Source organism: Xiphophorus couchianus, chromosome 23 (genome assembly GCF_001444195.1).
Source record: "Xiphophorus couchianus chromosome 23, X_couchianus-1.0, whole genome shotgun sequence".
NCBI classification, from domain to species: domain Eukaryota; kingdom Metazoa; phylum Chordata; class Actinopteri; order Cyprinodontiformes; family Poeciliidae; genus Xiphophorus; species Xiphophorus couchianus.
Window position 1 is genome coordinate 26388306 of NC_040250.1, and position 23780 is coordinate 26412085.

General features: G+C 40.0%; 1 protein-coding gene across 9 annotated transcripts in view; it reads right to left on the reverse strand.

Moving 5' to 3' along the window:
• LOC114139012 (misshapen-like kinase 1) overlaps positions 1-23780 on the reverse strand; it is a 76124-nt gene that overhangs the window by 25122 nt on the left and 27222 nt on the right. For 5 of the 9 annotated variants that reach the window (XM_028008614.1, XM_028008612.1, XM_028008609.1 and 2 more), the window contains exons 8-18: positions 23567-23621; positions 21400-21478; positions 18917-19089; positions 12860-12932; positions 12513-12672; positions 9463-9573; positions 9077-9211; positions 6228-6293; positions 2997-3299; positions 1402-1536; positions 1188-1322 (exon numbers count right to left, since the gene is read on the reverse strand). In XM_028008614.1, coding sequence (XP_027864415.1) covers positions 1188-1322; positions 1402-1536; positions 2997-3299; positions 6228-6293; positions 9077-9211; positions 9463-9573; positions 12513-12672; positions 12860-12932; positions 18917-19089; positions 21400-21478; positions 23567-23621 — 1425 coding nt within the window. The remainder of the gene's footprint in view (positions 1-1187; positions 1323-1401; positions 1537-2996; positions 3300-6227; positions 6294-9076; positions 9212-9462; positions 9574-12512; positions 12673-12859; positions 12933-18916; positions 19090-21399; positions 21479-23566; positions 23622-23780) is intronic. The other 4 variants (XM_028008610.1, XM_028008611.1, XM_028008615.1 and 1 more) reach the window with 4 other exon arrangements.

Here is a 23780-nt window from a genome sequence, read left to right on the forward strand (position 1 = left end):
TGGTTCTAAACCAAAGAAAAACCCAAAAAAACTGTAAACAGAGATTTTGAATTTTTAGTTCTACAAAATATTGACTTTAAGGTCTGAAAACAAAGCCACACCACACTTTTCAGATCTATATTAGTAAAAAAAATAATAATATTGAAATACCTCCCAGGTTGAAATTACGACTGACTTTGTGTTGGTCTGCCATGTAAAATATGTCAAATTATATAATGTATTATTTGAAACAACCTACTTTCAGCTTCTGATTTCAATAAAATCGTCTATCCGAGCCACCAGCAGGCGACCTTCTGACCGCGTGCGTTCTGGGTCACATGACACGCTAACAAAGAGGAAGACACGCCCGACAGTGCAGGAAAAGAGCTGCGGGAATACCTATAATCCCTCTTACAAGTTGCCGGTGTCCTACACACACACAAGCACACAAAGCAAACAGGGTATTTTCTGCTTTGTCTCTAACTACACATGCAGGTTAGAGCGGCACTTCTTTTCTTTGTTGTTGAAGATTACAAAACGCTTTAGTGGGGATTTTGTGAGAATGTCTTTAAGGCGGGAGCAGAAGACTGTTCAGCTGCTAAATTGTTTCACTTTAGACTTTTAGGATTCTTTATGCAGCTGATCCCCCTGAAGAAAGCGTTTTCATAACCCTGCTGCAGGTTTTGCACAACCTCCACGCTGTAAGAGAGAGCATTGACTTATTAAAGGCTCCATCGGCTCCATATGTGCTCCTGTTAGTGCAGCAACACAGCAGCAAAAAGACTGAGCGCCCACTGTTGCAGTTATTAGTTTATTTATCATCTCCTTATAGAGTTTGGTTGATGAATTTACATGCAGCCGTATTTGTAAACCACATATTGGAGGGGGGAGAAAAAAGTGAATGATGTGGTTTGTTTTACAGTGTGAGCGTTCGCAGCTAAATTACACTGAACCCGTCCTGTGGGCGCCACTTCCTCATCGCTGTATGACTGGAGCACAAGACGCACGATGCATTCGACGGTGCCCGTGTGATGCAAGCGACGTCCTGTGACTGGCGTGCCAAAACGTGACAACTTCCTGTTCTCGCGGCGGCCGGCGGAACAAAACAAATCCCACATCTGTTGAGCTTTACGGTTCATTGCCGCCGGACCTGCCGGCGAGGAAACCCTGACGGCGTCGCTGGAGAGCCGACGGCAGATGATACTCACTTTAGGCGGGGCCTCGGAGTCCCAGAAGACGTCGTCGATCGGGGACACGGGGGAGAAAGGGGACAGCAGGGAGATGGCCATGTCTGACATTGAGCTGCTGTGAGGGGCGTCGCGGCAGGAGATGAGATTGGCATTCTGGGGGATTATTTATAAAGTTTAGTCCAAATAAATGATCACTTAAAGCCACAAAATTCTTGTGTGTGGGTGTGCGTACCTGGCTGAAGTGAGCTCTCTGCATGGCGGGGGTACAAGGACTGGAGTTGCTTCCAGAGCCCAGCCTGGAGTGCATCTGACTGGGAAGCCCGGCAGCCAACAGCACCCTGGCCAACTGGGATTCCTGGAGCTCCATCTGAAATCGGATTAACAATCCCTTTAAGACTTCTCTCTTTCCTAGTGTGCGTGCACTGAGTCAGTCAAAATGTGGCTTGATGATTTCAGGCTTTCTGCAGGTTTCGCCAACTCAAATTTAAGACTTTTTAAGACCACCATGAATAGAATTTAAGACCTGCATCTCCATAAAAATGTACAAATAGATAAAGTTGCACTTAATCATGATAGACGCAAAAAACTAGCTAGCTAGCTAAGGTATCTTAACAGTGATTTAACGGTAGACTCAATCGTCTCAAGTCACAGAAGGCAATTAAGATGTCTGAGTGTGACTCAAACTTTTGCCTGACCGAAAGTCCCTTGAGGAAAAAAAACAAAAAACCAAAATCAAGTCCAGCGGAAAAAAAACACATAAACCTGAGATTAAATAGTCGTGTCAAGGCAAAATTAAAAACCTGCCTTCAGTGATAGAATGCAAAGAAGATGTCTGAGAGCGACTCAAACTTTTGCCAGATAGAAAAAACTATACAGATTATACAAAAAGAAAAAAAAAACAACAACCTGCGATTAATGGATCTGAGGTAAACTTACATTTTTCAAATCAATTTAAGTTTATTCAGGGATATTAGAGTAAAGGGTTCTGGGAAACATGCATCTTGTACATCTCAGATTTGAATTTGTGAAATAAAAATGTAAACTATAATCGACTTCTCTTTCCATTTCAAAACAGTGAGACATAAAATACATGAGGTCTGGCACTGTAGTGTGAAACCGTAAAACGAGGATGGAAACTTCCTCCTAATGCCCTGTAATGAAGGGCGTTAGGATTATTTATAACTTGGCCTATTGGTGTTGTTTTAAGACCTATATATTTCTAGCTTATAATTTGTTTTTACATCAGCATGTGGGTAGGAGTTGGTAGTTAATGTTTTATCCCAATCCATGCTACCCTGCAGATAAAGTAAACAAATCCTGTAAGACATTACACCGGGAGCAAAACATTAATTCCTGTAACAGGTGTCTGGAGATAAATGCTCCTGAAAATTGAAAAGTGTTTGTTGTTTTTTTTTTTCAGCACTAAACAGTTCCTGTCTGGTTTTGCGGAGGCAATAAGAATGGAGGTAAAAAAAACACCCCCCCCCCCGAAAAAAAGAAAAAAAAAAAACACGTGTTGAACCACCAGACAAACAGTCAGTGTGTGTCTGCGTTCGCTGGCATGAAAAATATCCTGACCAGATGAAATCATCAACTTCACAGCGGAGCCCTGACTGTTTCCATTGGCTCACACGCAGACGCTGCAGCAACCACTTCCTCTTTGAATTCAAATTCTCTCTATTCCTTCTGTTTTTCTGCAAAATTTAGGATTCATCAGGGGCGGAGGGGAGTTTCTGGTGAGTAAGGTGGATTACAGAAAGAAATATATATAAACCTAGAGAGGAAACATAAGCGTGTTTCAGATATGATAAAGCGTTCTGAGTTTACCGCGGTGCGCTGGGTGTTTGCAGGGCGGCCAGGTGAGCCTGCAGCAGCAGCAGCTTTGTGGCCACTAAAAACTGATAACTTCTGGACTGGGGCCACCGGCGCTTCCCTCTGCCGCTGCTTCTCCTTCTGCCTGTGGTCGTGCTGCAGTGACAGGAGCTGGGTTTGGTCTTTGGGCAGCGTGCGGTGGGACCTCCGACTCGCCGAGGGCTGCTGACGCTGAGCCAGAGGCTGAGGCTGGGGCTTAGGCTGAAGCTGTGAATGCTGGGACTTGTGCTGAAGCGGCGGGTTGGGAGCCACGGCTCTCTATGTGGCAGACACGGAAAGCAGCACACACAGACTGACAAAGACTGAGAACGACTGCAGCAATGTAATATTCATAAGATGTGATTAAGTGAACAATTTAACAATTTAAGTGCACATGAGCAGCAAAACATGCTAAATTGTTGGGGGTTTTTTTTGTTTTAAAACATAAAAACATACCAAAACCTGTCACACCTGTTGAACTTGTCCACATTTTAATATCACAACCACAAACCTCTCTGTATTATAATGGGGCTTTATTGTTTTTGTTTTGATTTTAGTTTTCTTATTTTACAAAAATTAATCTGACAAGTAGTTTCATTTTGTTAACGCAATTGTCCTACCGTGAGTCCGTGACAGTGTGGCTAGGATGGCAAGTAAAAGAATCGAATGCATGCGTGAAATTTCCTTTTGTAAACAATAACATGCTACTTGTCTACAGCTCCTGGAATAAATGGACTTTTCAATCATATTCTGATTTATTAAATGGGTCTGTAACTGTTGTTGAAAAGTGCTACACCTAAATGGGACCGTCTGACATTTTCTGTTATGAAAGAATGGACTTTGGAGTTGATGAGAGAAAAATGCAAGAGATGATGATGCATTTTATCTGCACTGCATGTCGCTGCTAGCCTTTGAAAACCAGGAAGAAAACAAAGCAGAGACATGACAGAAAGCTCATTAGCAAGCACTGGATCATTAAGCCGGGGCAGATGTGACGAACAGAAATAAATAAAAAAACACACACACACACACACCTAGACAAACATGTAGAGCAGAAACAGCACAGCCCCGAGCTAAAGAAGTCCTCTGTCTTCTAATTTAGCAGAAACAACTTTCTGCGCCGCAAATGCAATCACGCTACAAAATGGTCATCTACACGTCCAGAGTCAGATCATCTGGCTAAAAATTACCACATGGTGTCAATACTCATTTTCAGTTCTCTGGAGGATGAACACCAAGACCGCAGTCAGGGTCCTTCAAAGTAAACTCCACCAGGAGAAAGGTCACTGCGGGCTATCAGCGAGTCAAACTGAGACAGGAGCGAGGCTTTCACACGTCAGACCGCCGAGGGGAAGATTTGGATCAACTCTGCCTTGGAGAGGAAAACGCCCGAGACCTAATGCAGTTTTCTTCTGTATGACTGGCACGCAGGTTTTAAATACCCAGCATGCTTTTCCCAGCAATGCTGTTCAGCATTGTTCGACACAGACTGCGCTCAAGTCGTGACGCTGCTTATTATTACGAGTAGCAAAACATGAGAACGCGAGGGGGCGGGGTGGAGAGGGAGCCAGACAAAGTTGGGAGAGCGAAAACACCTTTAAACGAATACAGAGTCGGAGCATCTCTTTGGATTCGGTTTTAGCGTTTTCTAATGTTTTTCCTGCTCGTATTAACTTGTCGACAGAACTAAAGGTTGACTATAACCTCACTGACGTCCTTTGTTCTCCATAGTCCTGGACTAAAGAAATAGGGTCGCATGACAAATTATTCTGGAAATGTCTTGTAGGATAATTATAGATGCACAATTTCCCAAAACCAACAACAACAATAACAAAAAACAGTCCTTTTTACAGTAAAAGTAACTTAATATGATTAGTGAAACATGATGGTGGGATGATTACAGCATGAGCTCCTTCAGACTAGTCAGCAACAATTAGCAAATACCCGGTGGAGAAACTCATTGCTAAAGGGTTATTAGAGGAGCAATTGTGGAGTTTCAGAAAAAGCAGGAGTTTCTTAAAGAGACAGAGGCCCAATTTCAAGGCGTTAAATTCTGATGTCAAATTTCTTTTAAGCCATATTTCACTTATGTTCCTTTATTTACCTTATTGTGCTATAAAATGGCATCATGTGCCTGGAAAACATAATACTGCCCCTTTAAGTTTAATTTATCATGGTTAATTTTTTACACCACATAAATCTGAACCCTTAGCAGTAGCATACGACCCAGTTGAGACCCATATGTACATGTGTAGGGTTGCAGGGAGTCACAGAGAGGAATTAAAAACGGTGAGTAGATAAAAAGTGTTTGCATATCAAAAAGTGAAGGTGAATCCAGCCGTGTTTTTTTTTTTCCTTCTGCCAAATCTGTGCGTCGAAAGCCTCTCCCGCTGAGATCAGAAGGTATGATCCTGGGAGTAGAGTGAAAAGAGAGACACTACAAGTAAGAAAGGTTTCCTACTGTGACCGGCTCAGGCAGGGATGGACGAAAAAAAAAAAAAAAAATAGGCAAGCGAGAGGAGGGGAGAGGAGTGGAGGCGGCACGCTGGGCTCAGCAGAGACAGGACGGATATGAAGAGCGAGGGTTTAAAACAAAAGTGATGGCATGCTATGATAAACACCGGTTTAAAGTGGTGGTAGAACACAGCATCCCCCCGTCACCGCTGTCCCACTCAGTCTGCACAACAAAAAACCCCCAAACATATCAAAAGTCGCTCAGAGTCTGCTTCGTGGAGATCTTCGACAGGATAAGTCTATTTATAACACTTTCAATTACCAGTGAACAATTTCACTGGGTTTCCCTTTCATGTTCCTGCTTAGCTTCGCCCGCACGCTTCGTTTTTCTCTCCCGTCTGTCCGAGTCGGGGACCAAAACATTGACAGCTTTTCTCTCGGAAATCAGCCTTCAGAGATTACACAAAAAAGGAGAAGTCGTCTCATATCCGACCCAATTAAAAGCTTTTGATGCATGAAGACGTAAAGAGAAACTCAGCGCTCCATGCAGCCCTGAATGGAAAGAGCAATTATCGTCTTTAAAGCCACAGAACGAGGTAAAACTGGATCAAACCGCCCCCCTAAACTAGTGGTCCGTTACGTAGGAAAAAGTGGGAAAAAAATAGAAGAAAAACAAAGTATTTTGCTCCTTTGTAGCTAAATCAGAGGAATTAGCACCATGTAATTGGAAAAGCACAAGAAAAGCTTTATTACCTGCTCCGCTGTGGAGTCCAGAGGCCTTACTGACACATTGTCGCTCCGCTGTCTGCCAGCATGATCCTGTTCAAACACACACACACACACGCCCACACACTTTTAAACAGGCAGCCACGTGCTAAAAAAAATTATAAAATTAATTAAAAAACCATCTGTACGTCCATTAGAATTAGAATTTCATTAGAATTTTACTGATTCTTTTAAACTTAGTTTGAAATCTAAACTCCCGTCGTCGTGGATTTCCCGTCGATCAGACCTGAAAGCTGTAAACAGCAGGTTATCGTAATTGGTAGGATTCTGAGAGGTGGGAACTAAAATATTCAGCGTGGAGCTTTTTAGCCTGCGCTCTCAACTCTAAATATTTTATTATGACCTCATTTTTCAAAATTTCTCCTGGAGCAGAAAAATAATTAAAAAAAAATCCAAGCACCCTAAAGTGGGCATGTTTTTTTGTAGCATTTACATTGGGTAATAACCGGATTTAAATGTTGCAGTGATTGCAACGCTGCTTTTAAATTGTGTTTGCTTGAACCCCTCAGGTTCCCCTCACGGAGCTTAAGCCGTGACGGCGGCGGCTTGGCCCTGATCGCACAGCTGCGGTGGGAAAGTGTAAACTGTCGGGGATGAGGCAGGAATCATAGCACTTTTACAGCAAAGAAGCGCGAAATTAGAAATTACGTCACTAACAGACACATGCTGGTTGAATTAGAAATCTTTGTATAATCATCATCAGGATGACTGTCTTTTACCCCCCGTGTTGGAACAATAATAAAACTGAAAACCAGAACTGGACAGACGGGATTTACTGTGGATTTTCTTCAGACAGGGCCAAAGCAAATATACAGACTCAAATATATACAAGCAGGTTTATGAAATGAGCTTCTGCTCTAATTCTGGTCGGACATTTTTACCTCTTTAGCTTTGGCAGATCAGGAAAAGTTCATTTGAACTGATTGGTTTGTAGTTCAGATAATAGTTTTTAATATAACTAGTTTTCAATCGAGTTGAGGGCAGAACTATACGGATGGAAACTCAACGTTGGTCTGCTTTCAGGACAAGCCAAACATTAGAGGATGAATAAAAGACAACTGGACTTCAACTGGACACATTTCTCCTCATCTAAGGGAGACGGTCAGAATGCCCAGGTAGGACAGCGTAGAACCTGTAGCCTAGCAGTGGGGGGGAACAGATTTGATTAAAAATATGACCTAATAAATAGCATTCAGACAAAGTTGACAATAGGTCCAGCTGCAGGTTGAATATCTATATAAAGGAAGTCACACTTCACACTTCCTGTCCTGATAACAAGCCGATAAGGACGAGAAGGATCTCCGACTACATCGGAGACATCTGTTTCAACGTTGTCATTTCCCTTTTTCCTGTTAACACTTGCTTAACCAAGCTTCCCCTCTACACATTTCTGGTTGCTGTAGGAATTGATGTACAAGATGGTCATAATCACTGCACCACTTCACATCTTTATCTGACAAAACATCACATCACATCACACACTCACTGAGCGTGTCACGTAATCAAATACTGATGCATTAAACTTAGTGAAGCATCATGGTGAAGGCGGTGATTGCTTTACCGCCGCATCTACGATGAACGTAAACCTGCAGAGCACAATGGGAGAATAGATATTTCAGGGGGGTGCATTCACACCAGCTCTGCTTTAAATGAACTCTATTTTCTTTTATCTAGAAAATCCAGTTTTTTAAGTGTTAGACCTCCTGAAACCCGGTGGCCGGTGTGCATCACTGGACAAGGGTAGAGTTGAAATTATTGGCAGAATAGGAAGATTGGTTTTGGCTGTCACTCCACGTTGTTTGGTTTTTGTTTTTTTCCAACACATTTTCAAATTATTGGAATTATTTCTACAGGTTGACTTACTTATTTTGAGAGAATGTCTGATATTTTGTAGAAAAACGAGAAGATAAACTTTTAATAAGATGCTAGAGAAGAAAACGAACACATTGTACTGTACCTAGTGCTTTTTTTTTAAATGAATTTCAGTGTTCTAAGTTGAAGTTTGTTTGCATCACTTGACAGCATCTGTATCAAGTCATGCATCTTGCTACATATCTGTCATGTTTACATATGCCACTTCCTCTGTGCTGATGATGTATGACACCGAGTGGCTTCCTCATCCTTCTCCTTCAACCCAACTTCCTGTCTGTATTTCTCCTCTGCTGAGATGTTGAGAAGGCTGATGCGTAGATTAGGGGATGTGAGGAGGACGGCCCAATTATTTTCACAACTCTGTTTTAAATTTCGTGTCTTCTTCTGGAGTCGGGCTCTAAACATCTAAGTGTGTTCAGTTTACTTTAGTTTACTAGAGGTGGGATTTATAGTATCGTTTATCATATATTGTGAACGATTTCTCAGTACAGTATGAATTTTGATTTATCGTCGTACAGATAAATTCCAATTAATGTTTTAAAAAAAATAGAACTGAGTAATATATATATATATATATATATATATATATATATATATATATTTTTTTTTTTTTTACTAACATTTTTGCCACTTTTTGTTTCATAATAGCATCAATAAATATCAGTAAATTAAAAAACATGATAACACGCAATTTGAGTGTGCAGCTCAGTGACTTCAATCCATTTTTTTTAAGTAACTGGTGTCCTCAAGTAGACATGCAGTGATTGGATATTAATATCTGTATCGGCTTGGAGTTGGAGTGAACATTCACCATCCAGAGAATAAAAAAATTAAACATGCATCCAGAAGCTGCAATGAAACAGTTTAGTTGTGGGTCCGTTAACTGAATCTGTGACCAGACTTGATGTGCCAGCCTCTACATGTGCAAAACTCTAAATTGTTACCTGTCTCCTGTCACACTTCCTGTTTTTCTCCTCCAGTAGGATTCTGTTGTCATGGAGATCAGACTCCTCCCCCATAAAAACCTCCTGAAGCTCCGCCCACTGAAAGGCGCACTCCGTCAGCTGCTGCTTCTGCTGCTGTGGAGTGCAGAGGCATTGAATGTTTCAGATTCCACTGTGGGTTTTTTTTTAGCTTTTCAACATCGAGACTCAAGCTGTCGTCTGTTTTATTTTTATTTTTTCTTAAAAAGAAAAACAATCAGGTTGCAAAAACACTTTGGCCGCAGCAGAGCAGCTGACGTGAGCTTTGATGATGATAATGATGGAAGGCGACAGATAGGGTTCAGAGGTTGGAGCCATGTTGAACGCAGATAGAAACTGTGACTCACGTTCTCCAGCTTCTGCCGCTGCTCCTGCTGCTGCTGGATCCGCCTCTGTCGGTCGGCCAGAATCTGCTTGATCCGCTCCTGCTCAGCCAGCTGCTGCCGGTGCTGCTGCTGCTGACAGGCCAAATTCAGGGGTTGAGAAAGTCATTCTTGAAAACTGCAAGTCCGATTTTATTTCCCCGTTTCATCAGGGGTGTTTCTAATGCGCAATTATTAAGAATATTGACTTGCTCTGTGTCTTTTAACCATATAAACTTTACAAAAGCATTCACGACCCCTGAACTTTTTCACATTGTCACTTTTAAATTTAGATTTTTTGTTTGACTAATCACAGCTACTCAATAACATTTTGACCAACCCTAAAGGTAAACATTCTACTTTATTTCCTAGCGTTTTATTTGAGGATGCACCGACCTACTTTTTATCAATACCGATACCAATATGTGAGGTGTAGTATCGGCCGACACCGATCCGATACAGAAAAACAGAGCTGAATTCACTTACAGACATAAATGTTCCAAATTACAAATGTATTTGACAACATCTGCACCAGTTCAGCACACTTAAATACAGGCATCTCCACTTTTAAATTTGACCTGTTTCCTGTGACTAATCAAAGCCACTCGATCACATTTTCACCTCCACTAAGGATAATCCTAGCCTTTTAATTTTGCAGTATTGTTTCATTTTCTCTATTAGTAATTCTGGTAATTTCCAGGGTTATTTTATCAACTTCATCGAACTTTTTTTTTGTTTGTTGTATTAACACAAACAAAACACACACATATTGTCATCTAATTTTACCTAAAGATCCAAGCTTGTCATCTTGTGTTTTTTAACTCCAGACAGAGTAAATGAGTCATTTCTCAGTATATATGGGATAAAATACCTGATGCTGAAGTAAAACACTGAAGTCGACCACAAATTAGCACTTATTTAAAGCACTATGTTGATTGATCTATTTATTTTTTTTAGGTTTTGATTACTTCAGTTGCTAGAAATCTTACTGTTCTATTCTTAGCAGCACTTTGCGTGGCTTCCTGTCATTAATCCCACCTGCTTCTTAATGCGAATCCGTCTGCTTACTGCAGGCGAGAAACTCACTTTCAGAACTACTTCACAGAACCCAACTTAAAAACAACAAAACACATAAAGGAACAAGAAAGAAAAGGAAAAACCTGCTCAGACATCTGGATCTGATGGATTTCTCCTGCCACTGCCATCCCCAACTTAGTTCTTGCAGTAAGAAATTAAAAAGCAAAAACAACTGAGGCTGCACTCCACTCATTGAATAGTCTCTCATCAGATCGCTCTGACTCAATGCAGGCAAGATTGTAACATTCTCAGATTTATGAATACCCACAGAGAAGAAAAACAGACACACACACACACACACTGCCGGTTACTAATTGGTATTAATTACTGACCCAGGTTACAGTAATGTGGTTTACTCTGCTGAGACTAGAGAGATGAGGACTGAGCATGTGCGAGCTTCCAGTGGCGTGCCGTCTTATCTTTTGTGTTCAGATGTTATATCCAGAAAATGTTTTATCTGCTCCAGATAAAACATTCATGATGATCTTCTGCAACGATATCATGATATTTTTGTGGTGTTTAGCTCTGGTAGGCGTACGCTGTGTCTGCTGCTGCACAGCAGGGGGGTTTGGTTAGTAATGATTTTAAGGGGGGAAAAAGAAAACGAGGATTATATGTTAATTTGTTCTTTATTTTAAAATCGATGGGACATTTTTACCATCAAAACCAAATGAAAGAATTTGAATGGTGAAACTAATGAGTGGGAATCAGGACAATATTTCACAAATTGGTTGGTGACATTATTTTTTTCATGTGCCATTTAGAAATTTGTGGTCTATTTCCAGATACAGGTTTTTCAAGAGGTTTAGCCCATCAATACCAGTTTTAGCCAGAATGGGGAGTTTCCTTAAGAAGTGCAGTATGAAAAGGAATTTAAGAATATTCAAAATAGTTTTTCCAGCTTTATTGATATTGGACGCAGTTATTAATAGGTTTTTTTTTAGGAGCAGAGGTGACGTCACACCTTGTGTGAGGGAGAGGAATTGGTATAAAACAAGATAATTATTATGGAGTTGATAGCTTAGACCAGAAGTGTCCAGGGTGTTTGCAACATGGGCCAAAAAAACGGGCTTTTTATCACTCCTCAACAATAAACTAAGTCTACAATAAATCTAATTAAAGAGAGTTATTGCTTAACTTAAGTTTTGTAATAAAGAGACGCCTAAATAATTGTAGATCCAAAACTTGAAGAGTTTTTAAAAGAAAGAGATCCAGTTTGCAAATTCTTTTGCAAAGAAAAGGATTCACCCTCTACTCAGCTATGAGAACATGATTTAGGTCACTGTCTCTTTAAAAATGCTTTTTGTATTAAGCAAGGTTGAACAAATAAATTAAAAACAGATTTGGGCTCTCTAAAGTCTGTTTCTGAGCAGAAGTCAGTTGATAAATGTGGTTTTATTTACTAAAAAATGAAAGAGAGAGCGAAAAGCATGGTTGTTAAAAGACAAATACTTTTGTGTTGAACTAAACATTTTAATTTGTCAGTAATAATTTTGCTCCAAATAAAGAAAAAGAAATTAATAAAAGTCTCCATCTGTATCAGCCTTTCTAGCGGGCCACACAGAAACAACCAAGGGGCTCCAAATGGTCCACGGGCCGCACTTTGGTCACCCCAGGCCTAGACTGTCTTTAGTACCTTATTTTAGCAGCCAGCAGCCTTAGTTATGAAAATAGTTAACTTTTTCACTCAGTAAAACCTTCCTCACCAAAGAGTGCTGTGGTAGTGGTTAAGCATGGTGCGTTCACTGCTCGGTGAAAGATAGGAGTTTTGAGTTTCTGGTTGCCCAGTTACCAGTGAGAGCTGAATAATCTGAGAATTAATTGTCCTCGCATTCATTATTTTTGCTAACAACAGGAGTAAATTACACAGAGTAAAAATAAACTCACTAAGAAGAACTGTAGTTTCGGACAAACACAGATTCAGTTTCTCAATATGAAGGTGTACAAAATCGACCTGCCTGTTGTCGTTGTTGAGCTCCTCCTCCTCCTCCTCCTCCTCCTCCTCCTCCTCCTCCTCCTCCTCCATAACCCCCCTCTCTGCCTCCTTGGCGATCTTCTGTCTGTAACCGTAGAAACTCCCGTCGTAACGTCCATTCCCCGGGAGCGTTCACTATGGAGCTGAGAGTGGAGGAAAAAAAAGAGCGTGAGAAATGGTGAGAAAGTAAACAAACAACACAGTAGTGATCAGGTTAAAGACAGAGTGGGAGGGGCTACAGAACGACCCATCAGTCACCTGTTGTTGGACACCAAGAGAGGGACACAGTGGACAGAATGTCCATGTGTAGAAACTAAAACAGACGACTACCTGGGTTCGCCTTCCTCCTCTGCGACCTCATCTTCTTCATCCTCACTGCCGCTGTACTCGTAGCCCGGATCCTCTAACAGAGAGAAAGACAGAGAGAAAGTGGTGAAGAATTCAGCTTCACACTGGAAGAGGCTGATTATCATAAACAAACAGCAGCATCAGATCAGACAGAACCCTGACCGAGAAGAGCCAGAGCTGTAAAAGAATCGGTCCAACCCGAGGCGAGGATAATTATTGATTTGTTTTTTGTTTTGAATATCTGAAATATTGCCCAACTGGAGGCATATTGTCCAGAGTTTTCACTCCACAGCGTTGTTTTATGTTTTTATTTTTAACTAGTTGTGAGAAACGGTGGACAAATGTGAAACTGCTGCTGCACAAGTTACTCAACATTTTGTTGCTAGGCAACCAAAGAGTGAGTGAGTTAGCTGGCGCCACCAGCCTAGCTTATCAAAAGCCTTTAATCTGCCTGCATCTCCCAGAATGCTGTGCGGTTCAGGACTATAATTCAGTTCATATTCCATATATTTAATCTTCTACCAGATGTATTTCTTTTTTTTATGATGCAGAGAGATTTTTTTTTTCCGTCGATAAAGTTATAAAATGCTTTTCCAGAGACAAAAGAGACACACTTTCCCTAACAATGCGATACGGATTCCTTGCTCAAAGTCGGGAAGCAAAGAAGTAAAGTTTGTCCAAGAAAAACATCAATGACAGGAAATATGGAGTCAAAGGGAACCTTTCCGATTGTTTGGGACATCTGGAAATACAATTAGTCCTAATCCAAGTGACTCGAGTTTGTCACAATTCTGCCCAAGAACTTTGCCACAAACAAACACTGTGGTAAAGAACATCTTCTTCCAACAATCCGGAAACAATTTTGCGATGGACGTTGTGTTTTACGGCACGGCGGAGGTCCATGTCTCGAGGGAAAAGTGATAACAAAAAGGTTCAAAGATCAGAACACTGACGCTTGGGATCAGTGGTGAGGAAACTCCCCAGATAACCTCGCTGAGCTTCTGGAGTCAGTTCTCAAAAAAAGCAGGTGGATAAACAGAAGCCAGGAGAAAAAAGGGATCGACTCCAAGGACTGATGAGAGAAGAGGTCACTGTTAGTCAGGACTTTGTCCAGAAATAGATGATAGTTGGATTGAAAAGCTAGCACTGTAAACACAAAACTGTCCCTGTCGTTGGTGTTAGGGTCCAGTAACACCAATTACAGAAATCGATTGGGAAGTAAATCAGTTTTGTTTGCTTCCCAACCAAAGTAAACAAAAGTTGCTTTGGTTAGCTAGCTGATCTAGCTAATTTTTGCTAGATCAGTTGGTTGGAAACTAAACATTTTTTCCCCCAGTCGCTAAACACAGTAAACCTAAGCTACTTGATGCTAATAGCATCACTTTTCAGAAGAAAGACAGTCAGCAGATGTGCCTCAAAACAAAATAAGAGAACAGATACAGATTTAAGAAGCTATTTAAAAGAAAGTGTATTATCCTGTAATGTAATGTCTGCAATCTGTTCAAGCTGAGACAGAACGAGATTTGAAGCAGCAAACAGGAAGGCAAAAAAAGCAAAATTATTTGGTTTAATTCTTTTGAGAGCACAGTATTTGAAAATGTTCTCAGCTTTTGAAAACCCCTTTGAAACTATATTTTAATAATTAAGTAGAAATTCTCTTAGCCTGGACTTAATACTCCACTGTGCAACTCACAAAAGGGTTGGTTGAAAAAAAAAGCAACTTTTGGAAAATATGTTCTGTCATTTGTAAAAAAAAAAAAAAAGAAAGTGGGACAATACGCAGAAATAGTTTTTTTATTAATGCTAGCTATGCTCTTAGTGACTTTTGCTAGCATACGATCACAAACTGTTGAAAGTGTCAACTCTGTTATTTTATTTATGTTTAAAAATGATTATAAAACCGGTGTGAAATTGAGATTTTGTAATGCACGCCATGCTACTAGCAATATTTGCTACCATAATGTAATAAAAATTCCTGCTGTACGTTATTATTCTATTAATGTTTAGAAATAATTATAAAACCTGTTATTGCTGTTTTAGTAGTGCTAGTTATGCTACTAGCACTTTTTGCACTAGCATGGGATAAAAAAAAAAGTTGAAAGTGTCAATTCTGTTATTATTGTCAATGTTTAAAAGTATTTACAAAACCTCTGATTGCTGTTTTAGTAATGCTAGCCATGCTACTAGTGCTATTTTCTAGCAAAAATAAAATAGTAAAAAACTGTTTAGGCAAAGCGTCAACTCGGTTATCAATGTTTAAAAATAATCATAAACTCCTTTTTACAGTGGCATGGCCTCTAGTACTAATCTAATTAATGCCAATCTTACATCTTCTTCAAGTAAAACTCTTAAAGAAAATTCAGAATGACCTAAAACTGGCAGCTGCATTCCTACTCAAAACTATATTTCTTTTATAGCCACATATGTACAGTCATGGCCAAATGTTTTGAGAATGATTCAAATGTTAATATTTACAAAGTCTACTGCTTCAGTTTTTATAACGGCAATTTGCATATACTCCAGAATGTTATAAAGAGTGATCAGCGTAACAGCAACTAATTGCAAAGTCAATATTTGCCTAGAAAATGAACTTTATCCCCCAAAACACATTTCAACTTCATTGCAGCCCTGCCTTAAAAGGACCAGCTAACATTGTTTCAGTGATTGCTCCATTAACACAGGTGTGGGTGGTGATGAGGACAGGGCTGGAGATCAATCTGTCATGATTAAGTAAGAATGACACCACTGGACACTTTAAAAAGAGGCTGGTGCTTGGCATCATTGTTTCTCTTCTGTGAACCATGGTTATCTTGAAAGAAACACGTGCAGTCATCATTGCACTGCACAAAAATGGCCTAACAGGAAAGAGAATCGCAGCTAGAACGATTGCACCTCAGTCAACAATCTATCGCATCATCAAGAACTTCAAGGAGAGAGGTTCCATTGTTGCCAAAAAGGCTCCAGGGCGCCCAAGAAAGACCAGCAAGCGCCAGGACCGTCTCTTAAAAGTGTTTCAGCTGCGGGATCGGGCTACCAGCAGTGCAGAGCTTGCTCAGGAATGGCAGCAGGCAGGTGTGAGTGCATCTGCATGCACTGCGAGGCGGAGACTCTTGGAGCAAGGCCTGGTCTCAAGGAGGGCAGCAAAGAAGCCACTTCTCTCCAGGAAAAACATCGGGGACAGACTGATATTCTGCAAAAGGTACAGGGAGTGGACTGCTGAGGACTGGGGTAAAGTCATTTTCTCTGATGAATCCCCTTTCCGATTGTTTGGGACATCTGGAAAACAGCTTGTTCGGAGAAGATGAGGTGAGCGCTACCACCAGTCTTGTCTCATGCCAACTGTAAAGCATCCTGAAACCATTCATGTGTGGGGTTGCTTCTCAGCCAAGGGAGTCGGCTCTCTCACAGTCTTACCTAAAAACACAGCCATGAATAAAGAATGGTACCAGAATGTCCTCCGAGAGCAACTTCTCCCAACCGTCCAAGAGCAGTTTGGTGATGAACAATGCCTTTTCCAGCATGATGGAGCACCTTGCCATAAAGCAAAGGTGATATCTAACTGGCTCAGGGAACAAAACATAGAGATTTTGGGTCCATGGCCTGGAAACTCCCCTGATCTTAATCCCATTGAAAACTTGTGGTCAATCATCAAGAGACGGGTGGACAAACAAAAACCTAGGAATTCTGACAAAATGCAAGCATTGATTGTGCAAGAATGGACTGCTATCAGTCAGGATTTGGTCCAGAAATTGATTGAGAGCATGCCAGGGAGAATTGCAGAAGTCCTGAAGAAGAGGGGTCAACACTGCAAATATTGACTTGCTGCATTAACTCATTCTAACTGTCATTAAAAGCTTTTGTTACTCATAATATGATTGCAATTGTATTTCTGTATGTGATGACAACATCTGACATACACACATGAAAACCAGAGGGCAGCAGATCATGTGAAAATATAATATTTGTGTCATTCTCAATACTTTTGGCCGTGACTGTACACAGGAAGTGTTTTGTTGTTTTTCCTGTAGCCAACAGAATAAAATCATTGTTCTGAGATGGTGGTGGGGGGGAGAGAAGATGAGGCTCTAGTAACGACATTTGGACAACATCTGTTGTGAGAGCAGCTCAGCCAAAAGCTGAACCCTGACTTGACTCTCCAGATGTTCACATTAAAGGTAACACGACCCAGGTGGGGTTGGTTAAAGCAGAATGATAGAACAAAAAGGTCAACAACATTTCCTTTCCCAAAGTCCCTCTCTACCCCCGTCGTGTTGTTATCCGAAGTTTTGGGCCAAGTAGAGGAGAAAGGAGCAATTTGTTGATTTAAATTTCATCGCTGGGTGATACATCTCACAAAGCACAACCCATCTTTGTTCAAACTACACCCCTGAGGACGCTCAAAGACGACACATCCTCCAATGCATCACATCCGGGGAATTTATTTTTGATTTAGATTTTTTTTTCCAGCAGCTCACACACACAATAATGCGACAGGCATTTTATTTAGTAGGGCATGCACACCCAGACGGCTCTAAACACACACACACACACACACACACACACACACACACACACACACACACACACACACACACACACACACACACACACACACAAAACACACAGAGCAAGCAGAAAGTCTCCAGCCATTTAGTATGCTTTTGGAAGCTCAGAGATTAGAACCAGATGGCCATTCTGTTTCCTCCTTCCTTCCTCTAAGCGTCTCTCTCTCTTTCTCGTCTTCCTTCTCCTTTCTGCCTTTTTTTTCCCACCTCTGCAAATAAACTCGGATAAAACTGACAGGTCTGATCAGGTTTTTTTTCACAACGTGCAAAAATCCATCAGAGAACAAAAACGCCGGGCTGACGTTGGCGCCGCACATAGAGCTCATCTAGGGAAAGAACGGGGATAAATTATTTTCACAACAGCGCTCCTCCCTCTATGTTTCACATTCCAGCTGTGCTGCCCTGTGTCTCTTTCCATCTCTCCAAAATCCCTGCTTCCTTCCTTCAAAAAAAAAAAATATATAGTAGCAGAGGATTGTGGTAATGGTATCACAAAGTGAAGACTTTTAAAGCTCACCAAGAGGAATTGTGTAAAAATGTGGGCTGCAGCTCCGGCCAAGTGCAACATTTCCCCATGTTGCAGATGAACATCGAGAGTTAGAGAGCGCCTGAGCAGAGAAAGGAGACTCAACTGGTGAGGGATTCATCTGGAAATGCGAGAAATAAATCCTTACACCAGCTGTGTTTCCACGAACCATAAAATTGCGCAAATTAAAATTTACAAAAATAAATGCGCTGAATGGAAATACCAATTTATAGAAAAAAAATTCAATTAAACATTTTTGTGATGGGATAAGGCAGTTTTTCAGTCACATATAAGTTGATGTATGTTGCAAAACTGCAATGGAAACACTTTTTTTGCATCACATGAGTCATGTGACCAACAGCCAGATGTTGCTACTGGCGAAAACGCCTAAGAAGAAGAGAGGAAGTAGTAGGAGGATGACGGTTTGTTTTTGTTTTTTTCAGACAACGTTCACCTCGCTCCACCAGAGCTCTCACAGCGTCAGACAGTTCATAAAAGTTGTGTGTCATTCTAACGTGTTGAATCTGTAGCTATTTCGTAAAATGGCCGACTACAATTTCACCAAAACGGTGCATACGTAGCTGGCCCCAAGTAGGCGGGGCTTGTCGTTACAACTCCTGAATAAGACGCCAACGTCTCCCCTGATAGATGATGAGTGCTAGTACCATGGTTGGATTATAAATATGTATGATGTAACGGTTTACATCCATCGCTGCCACGATTTTTAATGATTTATCACGTGAACTAGCTTATTCACATGAGATTTTAAGTTCAGTTTGTATTTAATGGAAACACCCAATTGCAATATTGTGGCTTTTTTTCGACATTAGCAGAAGATTTTCATACATTTGTAAAGGAAACGCAGGGACAGACAGCAGTCAGGTCAGCAGCTGGGAGGATCTTGACAAAAAGACCCAAAAGACCCTAAAACCTGTTGGGTCCCCTCACCCTTCTCTCGCTTCTTCCTGGTTCTGTCCAGGTGGTCCTTCAGCATGATGCGGACCTGCCTCTCGTTTGCCAGGTCCCTGATGAAGGCGTGCTTCAGCAGAGCGTCTGTGGCGGGTCGGTGGATGTGGTTTTTGACCAGGCAGCTGTCGACGAACGACAAGAAACGCTTCGACCTGAGGAAAGAGAGGCAAAGAAATGATTCAGAGAAACGTGTTGCACTGAATGCTTGAAATTAACATTCTTTTTTATAATTATCAAAATTTAGCTCAGCTGCTGCAATGCTTATTAGAGTAAATGTCCCATGATTCTACAGTATATGGACCTTTCTCACATTTTATCTAAAAACAACTACACACTTCAATGTGCTTTGGAAAAAATGCATCAAAGAAACTCTAAAAATGTATCTGTTTGTATTCTCTCAGTCGATACTCTGTAGAAACTAGCTTCTGCTGCAATTACAGCTACAAGTGTCATGAGGTACCGGCTTCACACACATACACTGCCTATAAATACCATTCACTCTTTAGGATATTTTACACTTTTTATTGCTTTTACAAATCAATTGTGATCAATTGATTTGGCGTTTTTTCTTTGCTATCTCTCTCTGTGGGAATTGAACATTAAATTTTTTTTAAAGACTGAAAACAGAAAAGGAATTACTGCCGAGATCCAAACAACTGAAGGCATCCAAAACGTAAATTGTGCCCCAATTTAAACTTACTTGATGTAAATGGCTCCACACTGTTGTACAGATGAATTCTGTGTACTGCTCTTTGTATATGTGTGTTGTGTTCTTACGGTGTTGTTCCAGTGATAATAAAAATGACTATATGATCCTACATGTCTCGAATTTCTTTTTTCAGCTTTAGTTCAGGTAGCTGTCAATATTATGTGGACAATACACAGAGATTGCTACTTTAGGAATGCTAGCACTGCATTAGCACTTTTTGCTAGCATTGCTATGACTAGCATTTTGAATCATAAAAAACTGTCAACAGTTATTTTCTGTTGTTTAAAAATAATTATAGCATCTGTTTGAGATTGCTGCTAGCTATGCTACCAGCATTATGAGCAAGTGTTAAGTCTGCTACTGTTTTATCACTGTTTAAAAACGATTCTAAAACCTTTTAGTGCTGCTTTAGTAATGCTAGCCTATTAGCGGCTTTTACTAGTTTAAAATAGCAAAAACTGTTGAACACGTCAGTTGTTATTTTGTCAATGTTTAAAAATAATTACAAACCCGAGATTGCTGTTTGGTAATGCTAGCCATGCTACAACCACTATTTGCTAGAATAAGATAGTAAAAAAATGTTCGAAGTGTTACATCTTATTTTTTTGATCAATGTTTAAGAATAATTTAAAAAGATTATTGGTGTTTTAGTAAAGCTAGTCAAGATATTAGCACATTTTACTAACATAAGACAGTAAAAACAGTTGAACGTGTCAACCTTTTTTTACTGATTATTAATTTAAAATTTGTTTGATGTAAATGACTGCTGATAGTTGTACGGATGGGCATTCTGTATGCTATTCTTCTAGATTTAATTATGTTGACTTTTTTTGTTGCTGGTACAGTAACAATAAAAACCAAAAAAGCTTTTTGACAAAAAAATGAAAACATATGAGATAATGACAATTAAATAAATAACATAAAATTGCATATGTTGCTTAGTTTAAACTAAGAAGTTTAAATCAATTTGTGCTCAAATACTCGTCAATTTAAAGACCAAGAAGTTTCCAACAAAAAAACACAACAAATCAATGTAAAAAGCAGACAAATCAATAATGTTTACATCAATACCTGTGTCTAGTAGCTGCTATAAACTTCCTAGAGTTGTCTGGCAACTTGCCTCCAATCAGCTCATCATTCCTCTCAGAGAAAAATATTGTGTAAATTGTAAAGTCGATGTGAGGCTTTAAAGCTAAATCTACCATCAGAAATCACTTTGAGAGTCGAACGGGACTGTTGTCTGTTTTTTGAACAGGGAAGGGAAAGAAATCTGTGTGTTGTTGCTTCGTTTATCTGCCTCAGGGAGGCCTCTGGGTAAAATCATGGCAAAGCTCTGCACTACAAGACCTATTAAAAGCTGCCGGGAGAAAAGGCGTTTCTGATCGTTTTAATAGTGAATGAAAGACAGCAGCTAGTGTCAGTCCAGAGTTCAATGGGAAGAGCTTTTCTATTATGCATGAAAGGGCAGGAAGACGAGTGATTGATGAAGAGAGGGTAAAAATCAAACTCCAATTTAATTTCAAACTTACAGCAGAAACACTAAGGTAACTTTAATTTACACACAGGACAAATAACGTTCAGTGATCACCACACGTCTACAAGCACCGAGCTTTTTGTGAAAAGAAACAGCTAGAATGTGTCGTCTGATCGTCAGCTGTACGAAACCCACAACAAAAGACACCTGAGAGCCTCAAGCCTGCTGCCTGTTTCCCTGTGTTGTGCGTACAAATGAGAGTTGTGTTCACAGGCTTACCACTTCTTCGATTTGAGTCTGGGCGCGGGGTTTCGAGGAATCAGAAACAGAGCTCTCATTGGATGCATGTCGCAGAGAGCTGCAGAGGGAAAGCAATGGAGTCGGACAGAACAAAGACAAAGGAGAAAAGTGTGTCAGGACCGCTGAAAAGGGATTTAAAGAATCCTTGGAAGAGAGGCAGTGATTGCTGCCCACTCTTTACAGTGACAAACAAAGACAAAGACAGTAAGGCCTATTCAGCTAAGAGTTCACATTTCTAGACATTTCAGTCATTTTCAGGCCTTCAGGTTTAGATTACAAAGCGTTGCCATGATCATTCTTTACGACCAAAATCCCAAACTTTTGGATTGGATCGTATCGTAACACCATCCTGATACCGCAGCTTTGAGTATTGACTGATATCGATATCGACCCGATACGATAGCTTACATATTTTGTAGTGTGGAACGTCAGAAAAGGTTTGATCAAGCGATGTTACTCAAACAGAGAGCAACAGTCAACAACAATAGATATGACAATAACTGACCCGTTGATTATTAACCATTGGCTCAGTGTGCAGGCCTGTCGCAATAACAAATTTTACTGGATGATAAATTGTCCCAAAGGTTAATGTGATAAATGAAAATATTGTTGCTTTGAGACTTTTGTCTAGTAATATAATAATAATGGCAAAATAATGCAAGAACAAATTCTAAAAGATCAATAATCTTTACATTTTATTAAACATGTAACACTGGAACTGGAAAACGTATCAATATCAGATCGGGATGCCCCTAGAAAACAACCCGACAGAGAGATTTACCCAACAGTTGTTTTTTATATTCCTTCATCATCTTTTTGTGTGGCGTTTTCACTCTCTGGGTTTTCCTATCATTAGCCCTTGACCACGTGTGTTTTCTTTTTGTAAAAAGAAGTGACATTTGGCTTTATACAAACAGCAATCTGCATTACAGCCAAATGTCTCCACTTCAGGGTCATTTACCCAGACATAATGTAAATTAGCATATTCAGATGAAACCTGAAAAGTGCTGCTATGTTTATAAAGAGAGAGAGGAAGAGAGAGCAAGTTTGGTCTTACAATTGTCTATTTCTAAAACTTACTGACATGAGCTTCAAATTTTAGCATGTGAAAAAAAACATGTCTGAGACAGAGCTCTTGAGTTTGGTTGGAAATGTTTCTCAGGATTAAGCCATCAGCCATTAAGGTGAACTTTGAAAATTGGCAACTGCCTTAAATCTTTTCCCATTGTAAATTTTTTTACCTAATGTATGGGTGTCAAAACTTTTTCCTCTCAGGCCAAATTTAGTTTGAAATATTTTCGGGGGGAAGTAACAGCTTCTGGTTTTCAATTTAAAACCTTGAATAATTTCAAAAAATGTTTTCACCTCTTCTGCAATAATTTAACTTTGCAATACAGCAGCGCAACAAACACGTGACTGAGATTTTTGTAGAACAATTGACCTGTAAATATTGTATCTTAAAAGGTTGTCAAATATTTGCTTTTCATTTTTCAGAAAACCTGATTTCCTAATTTTTGCTGTCTTTTTTAAATCCACTACAATAGATTAAGAAGTCTTTTTTTCTTCAGAAAATTTAAATGTGTATTTTGCCAACCTTAATGAATGCCACTAAATGTTTGAGGCATAACTTTTCATCTACTTTAAACAAAAGACGAAATTGGTAGTAATAGAAGACAATGACTTCAATTTTCATTTTAAGAAAATGTAGGTATTTTTGATAAGATCCTCCTCCTTAAAAAACAAAATTTTAATCATGTCCATCTGCATAAGATACATGCAAATTTCAAATGGCAAATGGCGCCAGGCCTGAACTTTGTGCACCACAGTCCCAGGATGATGGACTACAAATTGACTGGAAATGACCTTATAACCCTTTACTGATTTATGGGCAACAACAACATATTTATCCTTAATATGCACCTGAATTCACAGTTCATCAACCTATCTATTATATAGCAATTTCCTGTTACTAACTCCCCCAGTTGAAATATTTGCTAGTTTTACAAACTGTTTCTTTACTAAAATAAGTATGAACACGGTGTAATGTATCGTGAGATAAATTTATCCAAACATAGGTGCTGACTAAGGGTGTACCGACTTTTTACCTCGACATCACAGACCTACATCTTTTGTATTTGTAACTTACGAGGAGCTCCTTCCGCCATCTCCAGTGCAGTGATGCCTAATGACCAAAGATCGCTCTAAAAACAAAAGAGAACAGAAAAAGCTGAGTCGGTAGCATAAACACAAGCTAAGATGAAACCCTATTTGGTGGCTGTTTGCATTCCAGCCTATGAGTCAGTTTGGCTGCAGACCAAGACAAAATACCCATCAATAATAGACAATGTTTCAAATACAAA